Source organism: Pseudonaja textilis, chromosome 2, assembly GCF_049901715.1.
Source record: "Pseudonaja textilis isolate UNSWEBS1 chromosome 2, rPseTex1.2, whole genome shotgun sequence".
NCBI classification, from domain to species: Eukaryota; Metazoa; Chordata; class Lepidosauria; order Squamata; family Elapidae; genus Pseudonaja; species Pseudonaja textilis.
The window spans coordinates 232,166,343-232,188,013 of NC_141991.1; the positions used below are offsets into that span (position 1 = coordinate 232,166,343).

The 21,671-nt window shown below is 37.8% G+C and overlaps 1 protein-coding gene across 1 annotated transcript in view; it reads left to right on the top strand.

The window, feature by feature from the left end:
• SLC38A9 (solute carrier family 38 member 9) overlaps window positions 1-698 on the top strand; it is a 50,729-nt gene extending 50,031 nt beyond the window's left edge. Inside the window, exon 16 of the mRNA XM_026716721.2 lies at window positions 50-698. Within this exon, the coding sequence (XP_026572506.1) occupies window positions 50-215 (166 nt within the window). The 3' untranslated portion in view covers window positions 216-698. The remainder of the gene's footprint in view (window positions 1-49) is intronic.
• The last annotated feature ends 20,973 nt before the right edge of the window (window positions 699-21,671 follow it).

Here is a 21,671-nt window from a genome sequence, read left to right on the forward strand (position 1 = left end):
CTTGTAGCCTGAAAAAATAAAGATATAATCATTTGTTGTTTTCTTCCAGATATTCTGGAGCAACCTGTGGCCTCGCCTTTGTATTTGTATACCCATCCATCATCTATATCATCTCCTTGCATCGGGAAAATCAGCTGACATGGTTTACACTAATCAGCCATTTTTTGATAATTCTTCTAGGAGTGGCAAATCTGATGGCACAATTTTTAATTTGAAAATCAATCTTAAATCAGAGTTTTTTCTTTGCAAGAGGTGCAGGAGTACCAAAAGGTTACCTTGAACAGTATTATAAAAATTGTATCCTGCAATATTATAAAAGTTATGCAGCAGTAGATATGTAGACTGCCGTCTTTCAATCTTAAGTGTGTTCCAGAGAAAGCAGCCTTTTAAAAATTCAGCAATAGCAAACAACCTTTTTTTAAAAATGGAGGCTGCATCTTGGAATATGAAGCACCAAAGCAAATGGAATGAACTGAATGAATTTCTGCTGCAACTTCAAGTAGAAATGGAAACTATTTGGGAATTATTAAGTTCTTTTTATAAATCATATTTTTTTTCTATGTGGAAAAAGCATCTAAGAAACTGTAGGCAAATAAACAAGGGATTTTATTGAATTAGAAAACTATATATTACTGCTGTTAAGAAGAGTGTTTTGAATTATTTTACTGTTGAAATGCAGCACATATTAAATCATGAAATACTGCTAATATTAAACTATATCTTTTGTGATATTCCTGATTGTCTACAACAGGGGTATCAAACTCACACCATCACGGCATCGTCACATGACATATCAGGACTATTTCCCCTTCACTAAAGTAGGAGTGGGTGTGGCCAGTCCCTGACACATCCAGCCTACGGGCTGGGAGTTTGACAGCTCTGGTCTGCAATATCTGGATGGAAAGGGAGGTTTTCTTACATGTCGTGGCACAAAGAGAAATAATGTTTTGTCCATTTTCTTTGGATTTGGCATGGCGGGTCTAGGATGAATATGAAATATACTGTATCTATTTTGCATAGCAGTTTAAAATGTCCCATTTTAAATTTAAAAAGTCATCAGTATTTGTACAATGAGCTTAAAATGTTGACTTGGATTGCTGTACCAACCCTCTCCCCAAAGTGCAAAGTATGGTTATGAAATTTTTTGTATCTTTTCGGGTGTGTGTGTGTGTTTCAAATTACTATTTTGACTCGAATCTGGGATGAACAAACTTATGCTTACCTTTTGCTGACTCTGGACATGTGTTACCTGTCTTTCGGCAACATGGCTATTAAATCTTATACTTTGAGGATGGGTAGCTTTTTACGTTTGAAAAACCCCATCTGCACTGCATCAGCACCTTGTATACATACACACTATCAATGCATCCCTGTCTTCCAGCCTTCTGAGGGTTGCAACTTCTCCAAAGCTATGAAGAAGATCATTAGGAAAAGTTTTGCTGCAGCTCAACTATTTTGCTTCATATTACTGGTACTTTCTGGGTAATGGCAGAAAAAAACCAATATAGTAATCCTAAACAGGTTTGCTTAAATGTGGGGAAGCCCCATTCTCCCCCTAGTGTGATCTTGCTAAAGATCTCTTCTTTTCTACCTCTCTTGGCAATTGGACTGTCTCTTAGGAATGGTGTACCAATTGTCTGTCTCCAGCACTTATCCAGCAACAGGTTGACCAAGAAGGAAATAAATAAGACTCCACCAACTACAGTTTTATCAGGGAGAGAAGTAATAAATATGAAAACATATGAAAATAGTGGGACTGCTTTGGATGTACACTTTGAAAACACCGTCGTGATTAATTGACTGGGAGATTGTACTTACATTGTAAGCAGGATTTTCATGAGCATCAGGAGGATGCAGCCAACACAGTACCCAGGAGGTTCATTGTATAAATCCTTTTTATTTCCTTCAGGTACATCCTCTCTGTGCTTATTTTCTGGCATGAAAATGACCACATCTATAGTACAAAAATCTCTGATGACTTCTTCAGAGCTGTTCTTGCAGAGTAGCCATCTGAGAAGGCAGACCATGTTCAGATGTCATGCATATAGGCCTAATGACATACTTGCTTGAGAGGAAGCTTGATTCCCCACCACTCATCCTCGATCTACCACCAAGATCTGGATCTGCTTCCTTGTAGGACCAATTCTGTGCATGTCAGGGAAGAATCAAAGGAGAAAAAGCTCTCTTCTCCCATGTATCCCTTTAAAAAAACTTCTGGAAGAATGCTTGTCCATTTCCATAAATTGTGCCCTGGCTTTGAGGATCAGTCTAACCATCTTCTAGACCAGCAGTCATCAACCAGTGGTCCATGGACCACTGGTGATCCATGAGAAAATGCTGGTGGTCTGCCAAAAAATTATTTGCATTTTTATATTGCACTAAATACTATTTCACTTTTTTAAAAAAAAATTCATATTAGTGGTCCGTGGGATTTAAAATTATGAATTTAGTGGTCCCTTAGGTCTGAAAGGTTGGCGACCCTTGCTCTAGACTGAATGCTAATGAGATATCTTTTATAAAAGCTGGACTTAGAAGGTGTGTACTTGTTGCGTGTAATGGCATTTCAGTATATGTTCTTGATTTCTCACTTTGGAACTCTGCCTTCAGAAATCTTTGAAACCTAGGCCTTCATTGCGTAGCATTATTCTTCCATCACCAAGAAATCCTTCAAGTGGAACAGAAAGTGAATTAGCTTGATTGATGCATTTCCAGTGTAATTCCTCATTTCATCTAACATTTCTATATGTTGCCAGAACATGGAGACAAACAGTCTAATGCCCCTGGCTTATGCTTCCTGGGGTTGGCTTTAGTGTCTCATTACAAAATGTGGTTTGAAGTGAAAAGCATGTGGCAATCTATGAAGAAGAAAGAGCAGTGGATTTATTTTAATGTTTCTGTTTTCCTTTTAAATATATGTAAGAAACAATTATGTGTACTCTTTGGGTACACTGTGTATACTGTGAAGGTCTCTGATAGCTTGTAACAAATATTCTGTAATTGTTGGGAACACATTTCTATATACTTGTCTTTTGAGAACTTTGATTAAGCTGCAGAAGCTTTAAAACAAAAAACAAAAAAAACTTGGTGCCTTCCAGTTGTAAAACTTGTGTTCTCATCAGATTCAGCAACTAAGAAGGCTGAGTGAAAAAGAGAGGCTGTATGTCTAGGCTTCTGGAGAGAAATGTTATATGCCTTTCTGATTCGATTTTGGCTTATGACTGAGGAAGTAGCTAAATATTCTCCATCCTAAATTGATGGTGATTGATAACCAGATTCGTTTAAGGTGCTTTAAAGAGATGCTGCAATTACCTGTTCTTTAGGACAACCAAATTTCACTTTTCTTCTGTCTCTCCTGTGGGAAAAGCAGCTTGCATTTAAGCAGAAATACATATATACACACACTGATGCATATACTATCTTGATACACTTCTTACAGTACTGTTTTATGCCATCCACATTAAGTGACTTCTGTGCAAGTATCTAGCAGGGTTTAAGACTGGACAACAAAATGAGTAACTGATTAACTATGCTAAATGACTTGATCCTGTAAGTACTTTGTTCCTGGAGGTCAATGGAAGATGTGAATTAAGAATACTAGAAATAACCCAAACACTTTCTTTTTATAGGGAACAGTTTCTGAAGCCTCTTGGAAACAGCTGATACTGATATTTCACCAGACTCAAGGTTGACTCTTCCATCCTTCCAAGGTCGGTAAAATAAGGACCCAGTTTGTTGGAGGCAATATGCTGGCTGTGTAAACTGTTTAGAGGGGGCTGTAAAACACTGTGAAGTGGTATATAAATCTAAGTGCTATTGCTATTGCTATCTAACCAAAAATACCAGGATCTAGCATTGTCCTTATAAGAAGAGTTCTACTTGGATTCCATAGCCATTGTTGAGAGGATGGATATCTGCAGCCCTACAATGCTTTATTATTACATAATGCCATACCATTTAGCATACCATACTGCATATGATACCATATATCATAATAAGCCTTTGAGTTAGTTTTTGACTCCTGGCAACTGCCTGGGCTAGTCTCTGGAATTTTCTTGGTGCGATTTCAGAAGCTGGCTTTATGAGTTGTGATGGTGTAGTGGTTAGAATGCAGACTCAGCCTTCCATCCTTCCAAGGTTGGTAAAAATGGGGACCCAGATTGATAGGGCAATATGCTGATTTTGTAAACTGCTCAGAGAGTGCTGTAAAGCAGGGGTCCCCAACCACCGGTCCCCGGACCGGTACTGGTCTGTGGATCATTTTTTACTGGGCCGCAAAGCTTGGGCGCTGCCATCTTGTTTTGACGGCGCTTCCGGGTTTTCGGTTGGAAAGTGCTTCTGGGTTTTCAGTTGGAAAGTGGCGTTTGGGTGCTCACGCCTTAGTTTCATCAAAGGGGGATGGTGGCTTCGAACAAAGAGCCGTCCCGATGGCTGTGGAGTCTCGCGTTACTCAGGTACCGGTCCGTGGAAGAATAAATAATCGTGAAACCGGTCCCTGGTTCAAAAAAGGTTGGGGGCCACTGCTGTAAAGCACTACGAAGCTATATTTAACTCTAAGTGCTATTACTAGTGCTATTTGTACCTAAAGCAGGACTAGAACCCAAACCCTCCTAGTTTCTAGCTAGCCTATACCTTACCCACTACACCAAATTGGGTACCATACCATACCATAATTTATGGACAGAGGCCGTAACACTTGCCACTTGTTGGCATCTGGGGAGTGTGTGTGGGTGGGTATGTGTCTGTACACACACACACACACACACACACACACACAATGGAAAATAAAGACAAAACAGAAGGCAAGTGTCGTCCTTGTACCACTCACTGAAATACATATTAACATCTTTCCTCCTTTCAATGCTCCATGACTTGGGAACAGCTTGAGAATAAGATATCTTGAAGCTACTGGAAATGCAGTCTTCTTCAATGGCCAGGAGTTTATGCAAGGAACACCTGGACCCCTTTCAGTGAGTTACCAACACTTCCAGGATCTTGTACAGAAGTCTGAAAGAGCAAATGAAACACAGCATAGGCATAATTCTTTGCTAACCTCCTTAATCAGTTATGAGTTTTCATCAACTCCAAGGATGTGCTTAAACAGACATGCACAACGACTCCCATGTATTCAACAAATTCCATTATTTAATTCATTTTTAAAAAATTAGGAGAGGAGAGAAGGCAAATTGGCATCCAGATTGTTGTGTGTACATGGGGTGAGGTCCAATATATACCTCTTTTTAAATTAGTTCTTTTACTCTCCAGCTAGGTAGCTAGGTTTCGACTTTTGTGCAAGTTTCATTTAGTGTCTGGCTTCTAGTTCTTTGCACATTCAAGGCCACATTCCTTGCACTGATTTGGTTGTTGTTTTTCTCAATTCATTGTTTGTGTATTGCACTACTAAATTCAGATGGAGTCCATAAATGTTCAGTAAAATATCAAATTGTTTCTTGACTCCATTCAAGTTGAGAACTGGATTACCTGCCACTTCTTACTTTCCTTTAATTACTGTTTTCTTCTGGAAAATGTTGATTTGCAGCTGTCAGTTGTAGGTATATATCTGAAGATCCTTTTGGTCCATATGTTAAACTACAGATCAAGGATCTGCTGTGGTGTTTCAAGCAGTCGTGCTACTGCCTTGATACAACAGTTCCATTGGTAGAATTTGTCAGATTGCTGGGTATGTTCTACAAAATTCTACACTGCTTGGGGTGAGACCAATTTCCTCACAGGGGTGCTACTGAAAAGCCTTTGTTTCAGAAGCAGAGTTAATGGAGGCAAAAAAATAGAGTAGAGTAGAATAGAATAGAATAGAATAGAATAGAATAGAATAGAATAGAATAGAATAGAATAGAATACTTCATTGGCCATGTGTGGTTGGACATACAAGGAATTTGTCTTGGTGTAAATACTCGCAGTATAATGAGAGAAATTATGTCTCCCAGGATCTAAAGCTTGTCAGTGGAGGTCAACATAGCCTTAGTTTTGTGGTGGTCCTGTTGGCAGGGAAATACGTTTTTATTAGCAAAGGTTTCTGGTGCTTAAGCAATTTTGTTATTGACTTTAATATTCATCTGGTATTTTTGGAGTTATTTGTGCTTTTAATTTGCATCATTGTTTACTGTTGTTTTGCATTTTATAGTGTTAATTCCTCTAAGCCAGGGGTGTCAAATTCAAGGCCAGATCCGGCCCATGGGGTGCTTAGACCTGGCCCATGGGGCTGCCCTGAAAACAGCAAAGGACTCGCCCGCAGTGCCTCTGTTAGCAGCAAAGGAGCTTGGGAAGGGCCATGTGCAGCTCACCTGAGCTCTGTTTTTGCTGGCAGAGGGTTGCAGGAGGCCATTGCAGCCAAAAACAAAGCTTGGGAGCCCATTTTCACTGGCACAGTGCTCGGGCCACCACAGGCACCCCTGACACGAGTTATATCAAGCTGGCCATGCCCATCCCGGCCACGCCCATCCCGGCCCCCTGAGGTCAAGCACAACCTTGAGATGGCCCTCAATGAAATCAAATTTGACACCCCTTCTCTAAGCACTGATAAAAAGTGAAGTTTTATGTGTACATGTTAGAATTATACCTTGCTTTTCTACTAGAAACTCACCATGTGCTCGTGCTTATTTACTCATAAAGATATAGAGTTTTATTTATTTATTTATTTATTTACTTGATTTGCCACTTACAAGATAACAGGTATAAGTATAAACATAGTTATGTATACATGAAATGGATACATATAAGGAAAAAAAAATAGGACAGGGATGGTAGGCACATTGGTGCACTTTTGCACGCCCCCAACAGACCTCTTAGGAAAGGGGTGAGGTCAATAGTAGACAGTCTAAGGTTAAAGTTTTTGGGGTTTGGGGAAGAAACCACAGAGTCAAGTATTCCAGACATTGACCACTCTGTTGCTGAAGTCGTATTACCTGCAATCAAGTTTGGTGTGGTTAACTTTGAGTTTGTATTTATTGTTTGCTCTTGTATTGTTATGGTTGAAGCTGAAGTATTCATTGACAGGTAGGACATTGCCATGTATGATTTTATATACTATACTTAGATCGGACTGAACGCAGCGTAGTTCTAGGTTTTCTAGGTCTAGAATTTCAAGTCTGGTGACATAAGGTATTCTGCAACGAGTAGAGGAGTGGAGAACTCTACTTGTGAAATATTTCTGGACTTTCTCAACTGTGTTAATATCACATATGTAATGTAGGTTCCAGACTGATGAGCTGCATTCGAGTATTAGTCTAGCAAAATGTTTTGTATGCTCTAGTTAATAGTGTGATATTACCAGAGAAAAAACTACATAGGATTAGGTTAACCACTCTTAATGCCTTTTTGGCTATGTAGTTACAGTGGGCTCTAGCACTTAGATCATTAGAGATGAGTATTCCAAGGTCCTTGACACAGTTTGGATCATCAACAAGGTCTTGACTATTCAGCTTGTATTTCATTTTCTGATTTTTTTTGTCAATATGTAAGACAGAGTATTTATTTGTTGAGATTTGAAGTTGCCATTTGTTTGACCATTCTGATACATGGTCAAGGTCTTTTTGAAGGGTGGCCGTATTGTCTGTGGTGTTGAATAGCTTTACATCATCAGCAAAGAGAACGCAGTTGTTCTTAATATGATCACAGAGGTCATTTTTGTAGAGTATGAAGAGAGTTGGTCCTAGAACACTGCCTTGGGGGACACCACTGTTGACAGGTACAGAATTTGATAGGATGATCCCAATTTTGACCATTTGTTGTCTGTTTGACTGGAATGCTTCTATCCAGTTATGCAGGTGTCCAAAGATACCATAAGATTTTAGTTTTAGTAGTAGTTTGTCGTGTATCACTAAATCAAAGGCTTTATAGAAGTCTATGTAGATTGCGTCTATTGCTTCGCCCTGATCGAGTTGTGTATTCCACATGTTTGCCTGACTTTGAGCTTGTCTGATTTTGAGCCGTTCACACATCATTCAAAGCCATGAAGTGATTTGTTTCATTCTGACTAATTGTGTCCTATAAATCCAGCTTTTTTTTAATGAACCGCAATTTGCAGCTTAGTGCCTTATGTGAACTTCTGGCTTGTGCAACAAACAATGGCTGTGTCATATGAATCCAGTCAAAAGTTGGCAAATAGCAGGCCATGGAGACTCACAATTCAGGGACTGAATAGAATACAGATGCCTCTGATCTTCATTATTGTTTAACTTTTTACACATTATAGCTAAAATTGCCTAGATTGTCAACAGAAAGATTTTGTTTTGTTTTTTTAAAGAAAAAACCTTGTGGATTTTGTTTCAAAAAATTTGGATTAAAAAAAAGATATATAAGAACATTAATTCTTGGCATTAAGTTATTTAAAATGGATACATGCTTAAAGAATTTACAAAAGCACGTGAATAGCAGTATTTTGGAACTATGCAAAAAAATCACAAAACTAATAATCTCTTCACCCACCTTAATTTTGATATGCTTCATCTCTTCTGGTTTGTTCAGCAGCAACAGTATATTAATAGGTCATTATGTCATCCCTGTTTCCAGTTTTATTTTTATCAGCTTCAGACATTAAGAGAGAGTGAACGGAGATTTTCTACTATTACACTACATGTTGCTTCTGTCAGCTGGAGATGCATCATCTGAAGTCAGCACAAAGTCTTGCAAACCTTGGAAGCAATATTAGGAGGCCAAGGACCATCTGGACAAAAGACTGATTCTGCTTCCAAGAGCCACAGATGTGGTGCCTGGTATGCAGATGGATTGGGATGATTTATTGAATATTTATCATGTCACAGAAAAGTTCCAAAATACTAGAAGCGTACGGGGTCATTATGAGGATTTGAAAAAATTGCTGGAATACTATATTTGACTTGCAGAAGACAAAAAGGAAAGAAACAATCATTTTTTGACATTCAGCTCACACACATACACACACACAAATACACACACACACACACAATAACTGCTGCACTAGTTGCAGGATAAAAATTTGGCTTTTCTAGAAATAAGTCTCTGGATGCCAAAATATCTCTTGCCTTTATTACTACTACAGCTAAAGACAGAATATAATCCAGTCAAATTTCAAATATCTTGGTTGCACATCTAAGTATACACATTGGTTGGTTTGTACATTACACTTGTTTAATTACAGCTTTTGTCATAATTATCTAGGTTCATATTTGGCTGTATGCTTTCCACGGGTCATATTGAGAATGCTAGAACTAGAAGTCAACAAGCTGGAGAACTACACATTGCCAGTCTTTCTTTAGACTACTTTATCCCCACTGCTAGCTCCTCCTAACCAGATAATAATATAATAGAGCTTTCTAACTCAGTAGAAGCTTCCTTGAACAACAAATTCTAAAAGGAGTTTTGGTATATTCTTGTGGTTTTGATCTGGCTTGTTAGACCTGAGTCCTGGCTCTTGATTTAGAGCAATGTTTCTCAACCTTGGCTTCTAGAATTTCTCAGCCAGCAATGCTGGATAGGGAATTCTGGAATTTTAAGGCCACAATCTTGGTTGCCAAGGTTGACAAACACCGTCCTAGAGTGCTAACTTATTAGATTGCATTCCTATTTCAGACTTCACACATTTTGATCTTGCTGAAACACACTTCAAATTAAGATTGGACAGTCATCCTAGGTCACAAATTATCTCAAGTGGCCCAAGTGGCTTAATATTTTTAAAATACCTCAATATATTAGAGAAGGTTGCTATTTGTAATTACAAAGAGTAAAATTCCAGATTACGCTGGAATTTACCTGAGTAAAGAAACTATAAAGAATATAACATTCAGTATAAAACACAATGACAGGTAGATGTGGAAAGCTGGTATGTTGAGCGAATTATTGCTTTGTTGTGTATGCAGGCTGAATTCTCACAGTATATTTACCCATGGTTAAGTTACATTATGGTTTACTGAATTAACCCACTTTCTTGAGTTCATGTACTTAAATATACTTAAACCACAAACTAAATACATGGGCTTGGTCCACACAATATACTAGGCTAAAATGTGGTTAGTACATTGTGCTCTGAATGTTGTATGAAAGCAAACATACATACAGCACGTCTTGAATCATACCATCCAGATAAAGCTGAGTTTAATTAAAATATTCTTTATTTAGGCATTATTGCAAAAGTACTGGAAGATTCCTATATTTTGCTAAATAGAGAGCAGTGTGGAAAGAAAAAAAACTTGTTTGATGAAAGCTGACATGTAGGTTTGGAAGCAACTCCAGCAATGATATTTTTTTCATGATGATCATGGAGATGTTAAGAATATGAAGCTACAGACAAATTCAGTAAGCTAATGCAAAGTAGTCATGTTTTTCTTTCTTTCTGGCAATGTCCTGTGCCTTCAACTTGCATCTGGAAAGACAAAAATTAGGCATGGATGATGTCCCCTTTCCTTGAAAATGCAAGAATAGCAAAAGCTTCAGTATGAGTTTCTGAACTTGAACGTATTATTGCTGGGAAATAATAACCCTTTTCTATCTAATGGAAAGGATTTACTACATCCTGACTAATTTATCTTGCAAAATAACTTCTGTTTACAAGGCTTCCGGCCAAAACGTTTGACTTCTATTGTATAGTGGAATAAAAATAAATACAAAAACAGGAACCGCCTGATTAAAAGATAGGAACCTTAAGTGACATTAGTTTCCCAAAGTTATTTCTCACAAGGTTTTGAGAGGTGCCGTTTCTTAAATTACCATCAATAAATTTATTGTAATCATTTAGATATGGAATTGCAGAGGAACTGCAGCTGAGAAATCAAGAATTAACCATACAGGAAGTGCCATTGTTCAATGACAGAGCATATGCTTTGTATGCCAGAGTTTCAACTTCTGACATTTCCAAGGAAGGCTAAGACGTTCTGTCTGACATCTGTGAATGCAGCTTAGAATTAGTGTACGATTGGGTATGAGCACCAGACATGCTTAGTTTATTTTGGGGCTACCCATGGTATCAGGCATCAGCAAAACAGGATCAGTCTGGTTTGCTAGACGACATCCATCTTGGCTATTATCCCAATTACTTTTGCAATGGCTGTTTTGTCTACGATTTATATTTTTCTTGTTCTCAAAGTTAAACATCAAAACAAAACCTTAAAACTATGGAGGTACTGCAGATGAAGGCCCTTCATTTTTTTGCTCCATTTCTCCACCTGTACATATATGGAAAAAATGTGGAAAAAAGACATTTCAGCTAGATCACCTTATTTTTTTTTTATTTAGATACTATTTCTGACTATTTCTGTCCTTGTTATTTATGGTATCTTGAGAACATCACCTAGCCATCATGTGAAGAGAAGTTTATTCTCATTACCATTATTTTGGCCCAATGGTAGCTATAGCATAGCGATCATTTTAATGGGTGTTCATAGCTATGAACACCCATTAAAATGATCACTTTTTCCAAAGTTACCGGTAGAAGAGAGAATGTGACAATAATAATTTCTTTTAAGTTCCGACAATGTGGGATGCTGATGTTCATTGAGCTAAATAAACATAAGGCCCAGATTTGTTCAATGTGTTAGATCCAAAAATGTTACCTTGTTAAATGTGGCATATAAGAATGATCAATGAATGTCACAGAAGATGTAACTTCTTGTGTCTCACTCTAGTAATTTAATTAGATTACATTACTATTGTGAAAGATTTTGAAAGTAAGGAATGTCACACATTATTATACAAAAAGTTTCTCCATACTTTGTCTTCTATATACATTAACTATAACTCCTCTTCTAGCTATAAAGTTTGGGAGCTCTGTGCTCAAACATTGTGAAGGAACTTGCTTGGGAAATAATTGTTTGTTTATGTAATGGCATTACGGCTATTAGCTGGCCATTTCTTAATCAGACTTATTGGTTACTGTTCCTTCAGGTAAGATAGAGTGGCTATTTTCCAAATTGTGCTAAGCTATCATATGAATTGTTTGGTTTCAGCTGTTCATGAAGTCAATTGTTGTAGTTCATAACCCAAGGTTTTGGCTTACCCTGGTATAAGAGTGCTATGTTTTATTCAGCAAAGCATCGTTAAACAAAATATGGTTTGATGTAGAACGAACTATGGTTTGATATAGAAATGGTTCCAATTGCAGCCCGAGATTTGAAAGCCTTAAAAATGACCCTCAGAGATCTCCAATAATTGATTCCAAATGGCAATTTTTAATACAGCAAAATCAAGAGTATTAACTAATTTTTTTATTTAATTGTAGATTAAATGAAACTGTTATAATTTATATCAACTCATCCATTTTCAGGCTTGGGACTCTAAATTTGGCCCTTGGTCAGAAAATTGGTGCAATGTCTGTACAGAAGCATATTCTAAGGCAGGGGTCTCCAACCTTGGTAACTTTAAGACTTGTGGACTTCAACTCCCAGAGTTTTGAAGTCCACAAGTCTTAAAGTTGCCAAGGTTGGAGACCCCTGTTCTAAGGTGCTTTCAGGAGATCTCTTGCCTTCTGTCTGTCTGCTTCTTGTACAGGTAGTCCTCAACTTAACGACCACAATAGGCATTAGAATTTTCATTGCTAAGCAAGGCAATTGTTAAATGAGCCACACCCAAATCTACATCCTTTTTTGCCATGTTTGTTAAGCAAATCACTGCAGTTGTTAAGCGAATCACATGGTTCTTAAGGAAATGCAGCTTCTCCCATTAACTTTGCTTATTAGAAGCCAGATGGGAAGGTCGCAAATGGCGATCACATAACCCCAGAATGCTTCAACTCTTGTAAATACATGCTGGTTGCCAGTCCTAAGTGCAAGAAGCAGTCGTAAGTCACTTTTTCCTGCGACATTGGAATTTCAAATGGTCACTAACTCAATCTCTGTAAGTCAAGGGGTCACCTGTAAACTCCGCTTGAAAATGCCGTTAAGTTGTCATTATTTTCATAACCAAATGAAACTGATCTTTTAACATTTCTGGGATGTTAGGGAACAATTGCAGTGTTGCTTGTTTCCTAGGACATCTTGCATGATTAGCTTCCTTTATTCTGAAATTTACATGTCCATTAGTTAGTCACTCTGTTTATAATACTCTATGGAATAGAGTATTGTAACCAAAGAACTGTATTAAGTAATTCTGCAATTAAGTAATCATTTCAGGCAGGCACACCATGTAATGCTATCCCATTTCTAGTCTTCCTCTCCTGCAGGCAGCTCAGTCTAGTGTAACGGTCTTTGCTCTCTCCTTTTTATTTTACCGCAAAACAATCCTGTTGGCATGTCATGGTTTGGCCATGATATATTTCTTATGCACCTTCTATGGGACTTCACCAATAGAATTTTTGATGTCTGATAATTCTACAGCTGCTATTCTAGATACACAAACACACAACATACACACATACGTGTGTGTGTGTGTGTGTGTGCGAGTGAAATCCAGCTTCAACAGCTGACACAGCATTGTGATCAGTGGTGGGATTCAAATAATTTAACAACTGGTTCTCTGCCCTGATGATTTCTTCCAACAACCAGTTCACCAAGCTGCTCAGAAAGCTGACAACCAGTTCTCCCAAACTGGTGAGAACTGGCTGAATCCCACCGATGTGATGACTAGATTTCCAACACATCTCTTTGGTTATATTTTGCCTTAATTATCAACCCTGGTCCACTCACCCCAATCGCCCGGTGACTGCTTGGTAGTAGGTTTTTAAGTAGATTCCATGTATTATGTATTGTCCAGTAAGGTTTATTGAGATGTTGTTTTAAAGCGTCTTGTAAACAACAGAGGGAAGAGAAGCTATTCCTTTTCCTCCTCTTCAGGAATAAGTACAATGCCACTGAGAGGACAAAATATAAAAATAAAAAAAAAATTCTATCAAGCAGTGATCTGCTTAAAACATTTTTTTAAAGGGTAGTTGCTCTTTTAGAAGTGAAGAAGTCTACTTCAAACAATCCTGCAGAAGGTAGTACAGGTATTTGTAACAAGAAAGTAGACTTTTAATAGAAGTTTCCGCTACTTATCTATTAAGTTGCACAACTGTGAACAGCCACAGAAATAATTCTCACTTTTACATTCCTGTACAGATATGGATGTATGAATGCAATGAATGAGCTTATCATAAAGAGGAAATTATTTTAAAAGCCCATGCAAGTCGCTTGCAAAAGAATAATTTTCCAATCTCTTTGATTTTATCTTCCTCTACAATACTAAATGTTGTGTCATTGAAGCTCATGATAAAAAAAAACAATCGTTGTGCAACATTTGCAATCATATGCCCATAGATCAACTGTGGAGTTATTGCCACAGCCTGTTTTACACATGAAAACTGTGTGTTTTGTTATCAAGTGACCTGTATAGTAAGAAAACCAAAGTCATTGGGTATTTTTGCTCAACATTTCCTAATCTCCAGGATGAATTGGGTAAGATAGTTAAGGATTTACAGGAGAGTACCTTTTAGTTAAAAGAAACTTAGTATATAAGAATAACCTTTCAGGAAGACTGAATAGACATAATTCTGTATTCAGATCTAATGGTCAGGTTTGGGGCTAGAATGGAAGTAAACACAAGTTTGAGTCCTTCAGCTGCATAAGTCACTGAACCACTCACTTTCAGTCAAACCTACTTCACGGTGAGGTTTTGAAGATAAAATAAGAAGGTAGGTACATAAAATTAGAAGCAGAGCATGAACACAAACATAGAGAAATTTGTTGGGATGCATCCAGCAAGCAGTTTTTTCTATAAGATTCTTGTCACATTATTCGACCAAACCTTGATGGAAGAAAAACTATCTATGTAGTTGACATAAGGGTCAGCAATGACTTCATGGCCTCTAACCCTCCTCCTCTTTCTGATGGAGGAATTATTATGAATTTCCCCCAGGAAATGATACTATTAAATTAATATGCCTAGAGCAGGGGTGTCAAACTCGATTTCATTGAGGGCTGCATCAGGGTTGTGTTTATCCTTGGGGGGGGTCGGGGGGGTCATGGCCAGCATGACGTCACTCATGTCAGGGGGCACCTATGGTGACCCTAGCGTTCTGCCAGCAAAAATGGGCTCCTGAGTTGTTTTCGGCTAGGATGGCCTCTTGCAATCCTCTGCCAATGAAAATGGAGCTCAAGTTCCATTTTCGCTGGTAGAGGCAGCATGGGCTGGTGCTTCACTGTTTCCAGGGTAGCCCCGCGGGCCAGATCTAAGTACCTGTGGGCCGAATCTGGCCCCCGGGCCCTGAGTTTGATACCCCTGGCCTAGATGATTAATACAAGTTGGGTTTTACAATAACTATTATTTGGCTGAAAATGAACTTGCTGTTTTATAATACAATAAAGGATTTGGGATGTACCTTCCCTTGGCCTCCCTACACATCCACCAACCCACATTCTCCTTCCTTTGGCCTTTCTGCGTTTGTGCTGCATCTCAGCACCTGTCCAGCCTACATAGGGTCTCCTGGGCCTTCTCATTCCCCTATGACACCTGCATGCTCCTTACTTGGATGTCTAATGTTTCCCACTTGATGACCCAATCCATGCTTCTTGGACTTGTGATGGCAATTTGACTGCCTGGATTGTTGTCGCTAAGCAATGCGATCACATGACATTGTGCTTTACAACCAAGTTGATTAATGGTAGCAATCCTGATCCCAACTGCCAAAATAACCCAAGGACTACTTGTATGTATTTGTTTTTCTATTACCTGTATTACATTGTGACTCCTGATATCTGTTGGTAGTTTACATTGTGTGTGTAAACCAAAATTAAAATGAAAAATATTAAAATCCACAATAAATTAAAATGATCAATTATACGTTTCTTAAAGATCTTCTATATAGGTCAGCTTCCCCAGCATGGAATGCAATGCAGAGACCTACGTGGCTACAAAAAAAGTTGATTCTGAGGGTCTATTTAGTTAGGGATGGATCCAGAAGTGGCATTCAGCAGGTTCTGACCAGTTTTGGAGAATCCACAGTGGAAATTTTGAGTAGTTTGGAGAACCGGGCAATACCACCTCTGACTGTCCCTGCCCCCATCTATTCTTTGCCTCCCGAGTCCCAGCTGATCAATTGGGTCTTCTTTTGTTACCCTGCACAGGAGAATGGAGCTGGAAAGCAGGTTAGTGGGGTGAGGAGGGAATGTGATTTTGCAGTAACCTTCCCCTGGAGTGGGGTGGGAATGGAGATTTTACAGTATATCCTTCCCCTGCCATGCCTACCAAGCCACACCCACAGAACTGGTAGTAAAAAAACTTGAATCCCACCACTGAATTGATCTAGTCACTTGTAGTTTAATATACTGTGTGAACCAGGCCTATTATTTAGTGTCCCATCAGAAGTCATTGTTTCAGAACCTCACATTGCCTCATATTGAAAGTAAAGAAAAGCAAAAGAGTCATTTATGACTATTGAAAATACTTAAATAATTATTTTAGCAATTTTATTTTAATAATTAAGCCATAGAATCAGCAGTCACAGTGAACACATGCTTTTTTTAAGCTCTGCCTCTGTGGTCTCATATAATAAAGTAATCCAAACTAAAATATTATTTTGAACTTGAATTCCTAAAACAGTCAGGTCATTATAGTCTAAATAACCAAAGGCGGAACAAGAAATTCCCAAAGAAACAATGGCTAGACTTGCTTGTCTGCTAAAACCTGTTTAGCTATGAGCTGTTGCCCTGAATACTGGTAGTGCATTACTCAACTCTAAGCATGGGTGACATTTTCAAGCGAAATCCTTGAGCCTGGTGGGAACTAATTAGCTAGTTTTGTTATAGTATCAGAAGATTGAATGCTAGCTTTGTCATGCCAATATAAATGCATTCATACAAACTTAGAAGAATTGAAAACTTTGAAAATTTTAACTAAAGTGAAGAATTGACAGGAGCCTAGAGCAGGGGTGTCAAACTCGCATCGTCATGTGAGGTACTGGGACTTTTTTCCCGTTTGCTAAACCGGGCAGGGCCAGCATGTGACACATCTGGCCCATAGGTTGTGAGTTTGACACCCCTAGCCTAGAGATTAAACTAAAATTCTGGGGTGGATCAGGTCACATAAGGGAAATAACTGGTTGTGTATAAATAATAAATAAAACCAGGACTTTATGATGCTGATAGGAATCAAAAATAAAACCCAGAATTAGATGTGATATGCCAAAATGTGATATTTTGTCAAGTACCTGTGTTTCCCTGAAGATAAGACTAGGTCTTATATTAATTTTTGCTACAAAAGCCACATTAGGGGTTATTTTCCAGTTAGAACCTATTTTCAGGGAAATGCGGTACTAAATGCATCCGTCTGGCTTATTTTGGGGGTAGGACTTATATTATGAGCATCCTGAAAAATGCTAGGGCTTAATTTCTGATTGGGTGAAATTTTCAGGGAAACATGGTATCTGCCAACACCTGGCTACTGCACTCTAGATTAATAGAAACTTCTGTGTGGTCTTCAAAGACACTCCTGTCTAGGATTTATTACTCAATCATACATATGTTTAAAAAATGGAAGTAGCTGCTGTGAAGGTTGCTGTAGTGAGGTAATAATACCACTCTATAAAGCCTTAGTAAGACCACACCTAGAGTACTGTCCCCAGTTTTGGTCACCACATTATAAAAAAGATGTTGAGACTCTAGAAAAAGTACAGAGAAGAGCAACCACGGTGATTAGGGGACTGGAGACTAAGGCACATGAAGAACAGTTACAGGAACTGGGCTTGGCTAGTCAAGTGAAGAGAAGGACCAGGGGAGACATGATAGCAGTCTTCCAATATTTGAGGGGCTGCCACAGAGAGGAAGGGTTCAAGCTATTTTCCAAAGCGCCTGTAGGCCAGACAGGGAATAATGGATGGAAACTGAACAAGGAGAGATTTAACCTGGAAATAAGGAGAAACTTTCTGACAGAACAATCAACCAATGGAACAGCTTGCCCTCGGAAGTTGTGGGAGCACCATCACTTGAGACCTTCAAGAAGAGATTGGACTGCCATTTGTCAGAAATGGTGTAGGGTCTTCTGCTTGGGCAGGGATTGGACTAGATGACCTATAAGGTTCCCTCCAACTGTGATTATCTGTTATCTGTTATGTTTTATATAAGAGACAACTACTGTAGGATGATCAAGGTGGATGGACTCAGGTACAATGATAATTGTACACAATTGGAAGACCTGAAGATCAGGTTAGAAGAAAATCTAGTAATGTGGTCACTAAGAGTCATCAGACTTGATGGCACTTTTATCTACCTACCTACCTAGCATGTCTTTTATTATTTCCAATCAATAGTAAAGGAATGGGGGGGAAGGGGGGATTAAAAGTAATTAAGAATAGCATTATCACCTATTCTGTTCAAATCACATACATACGCTATTGAAGTATAAGAACCAAACCCTACTATTCCTTTTGTAGGCACACAACATTTATGCTATATTCATAGAGATCCTCTTATTTCTTTTGATTATCTTGCTTGCCTTGGGACAATTCGTTTCTGCTTTGATGAATCAATGTGGTTCTGAAGTCATTGTATTTTCAGTAAACTGGTATCTCCAATCTTCCCTTCAGGCATGGTTTTTCTGTGCATAACATAGTTGTTCATACTTCTTATTTAAGAGTTGCAGTTTCTATTTTAAGGCCTTCAATCAGTATTAAAAAGACTCAAAATACAGACCCCTTTAACCTATGTATGAAAAACTCTAAAGAAGGGAAAAGTGACAGCCTTCATGAAAAGCTCTTGAACTAGTCACAACTGTTACTGGTGATAGTAATTTCCCTGGAAATTCAAAATCTTTTAAGTATCAAACACATCATTCTGACAATTAGTGGATATGTCTGACTGCAACATTATATACATTGAAGCTAATTAATCTCTAGTAACTTTCTGTTTTGTGGCTTGATGACATTTTGTGGCTAAGGATACTTAAATTAATGATAATTTTGTGGACATTTGTTGTATTTTACAGAAAGAGATTAATCTTGATTTTCAAGAAAAACAGAAATAATCGTGCCTTTGCATGTAATAAATTTAGAATACATCTCAGTAGTACGGTAAACACATTATGAAAATCCAGAGCAAGACCTGACATTTTTTTCCTCTATACATCATTTATGGCAAAGTAGCAGGCAGCAGCCCAACTGTAATCCGTTGAGGAAAATGATTAAACACAGTCAAGTTTGGCTCTAAGTAAATATACACTTGACTTGGCTGTATCCTTTACACAAGATTAAATCTACTGCATGGAAGTGATGCCTACATCAGAATTTAATGTTAGGAATAGCAACCCTTAGCAATGTAAACGAGATGAAATGTGGCGAAAAATGGGTCCATTGGGTTTGCATCACATTGTATTGCTTTCTGATGTCCATTGGCATTGCAGTAATTGCCAGATATTGATAGCCAGATTTTAAGAAATATACTTTCATCAAGCTATATTTAAGATTCAAATCCACTGTGATTCTCAGCCACAGAAAGTCAGTGTATGACACTGAGATAGTCACTTTCTGTCAGCCCAGCTACTGCCACAAGTTTGTTGTTACTGGGGTAAAAATGAATCTTCTCATAAGAGCCACATTGAGCTTTAATTTAGGAAATTTAGGATACAAATAAATACATGAAAATCATTTTAAAAACACATTGGCAAAATAATACTGTTCAAATACTGGCCTCTGCGAATAAAGGCCGATATACATGTCCCAGGATAATGTTGCAGGATCCAATCTAAGTCAGTCACTGGGACCAAATGTTCTTTAAGAGCACAAAACACTGTCAAACTCAAAAGCTTATTTAAAAAGCTCAAAAGCTCTTAAGCTCATTTTTGGCTTGTGAAAAATTAATTGGAAAAATTAATTAGTGCTGCAAAAGGCCAGTTACTCCTGTTCCTTATAGTCCATTAAGTCTCCTCCAGTTAAAATTACTTCAATTTTTTTCCATCATTCATTTCCTGGGAAAGATGTACTATGAACTCTAAAATAGTTTTTATTTTTAAAGCTATCATTTTCACATGTTCTACCACTATTGGAGGAAAAAAAATGACTTGATACTACCTATGTCATGTTATCATCTCAAACCCGTAAGTTTATTTTACTTATCTCCTTTTAAGCCAGTATAGATAGTAATTTGTTTAATCACCTAGTAAATGTAATTAGTAACTCAATTTCTCTGTAAATGTACTGTATACAATAATTTAGAATGTTATCTTAAGTTTGGACTGTATATTATGCTATAAGTAACTGCAATGTATTATTGTTTGAACAGTTGCTTTATTCTATATCTAGTGTGCTCATAGCTGTAAGTATATAATAAAGCTACTACTATTTCTAATAGTGTTATCGCAGATTCTGACTGAACTAGTGAAGCAAATGTTTTAAAGAACAGAGATCCCCAACCTCTGGGCTGTGGAAATGGCTGGTGAGTACGTGTACGCTCCATTTGTGTGAGCGGTAGGAGCATGTGCATGCCACTCGTGCACATAGAGCAGCATGCACGCGCACATACTACTAGCGCTAAACCATCCTCTCTCTCCCCCCTTGTCCACAAAGCCGGAAATGTTGGGGAACTCTGTTCAAGAAGACAGTTATCAGAAATATATTTTCACATTACAGGTTTGATACCACTTGTACTGTATATTGATTTAAAGCTTTTTCCAGATGAACCTATTAGCTTTTCTTTTTTTAGATTTAGCAGACTAAAGTGAGACTTGGTAAACTTTTGATTTGTCATGGGTTCTTCAATTTGGGCTTTCCAATTTAATCTTCCTTTCTACCACAGCTTAGTTGCTCGCTTGCAATTAAAATCCCTTTTAGAGCTTAGTCCCTTTTAAACTGGTAGGTTAATAGGCAAATCCTGATGACCTATTTTCCATGGTTTCTTCAAAATATGTCTGGGTTGGCTGGTTTCTCCACTGCTGGCTTAAGTTTGTTTGTTTCATATAATCTATCAAAGATTAAGTTCCCCATTAATCAAAGAGACATCTCTAAAATAAGCTGTAGATTTTTTCATATATGTTTGTTAGGGCAGAACTCACTGGCAAGTAAGGAAAGAAGCATATTAACAGATGCCGAGAAACTCATGATTAGGTGGAGCTCTGTGAAACCAGCAAAAGATTGGAAGTGTTCAATGAATTGTGAGCCATAGTAAGTATGTAACAAACGAAGTGTTTTATTGCTAGTCAAGTTAATCTGTTAATTCTTTTCTACAACTTTTGTTTCAATTAGTAGAAGTATGGAAATTTCAAATAATTAGTGAAATATTTAATGATATTAATATATATGTGACAAGAGTTTTTAATCATGAAATAAATATTTTAAATTAAAGTTCCTTAAAATAATACAAGTCTATCAAGACAATTATTCATCTGGCATCATGAGGTTATATAATCACAATCCATTCATCACATGAGGTATGCAAAAAAAAAAACCCCACATCTTTTGATATTGTTCAAAATATATTTCTTCAGACGCAACCAACTCTGTGGAACAATCTCCTACAGAGCTGTAATGCAACTTTCTATTGTATAAAATTAAGCTTTATTATAGATGGGTGAATCATGTTCTCTAACCAGTTCCATGATCCCTCAGAGATCTAGAGTCTAGACAATAAAAGACAGAGATTTTAAACATTTTAAAAAGAGTACTTAATTAACATTCTATTTTCATCTTTTTCCAGATCTTTGAAGTATTATTTTACAATATGGCCGGAGCTGATGGGATTAAGAAGTTACATTCCCCCACCCAAATTCTAAGGAGAGGACATGACCTT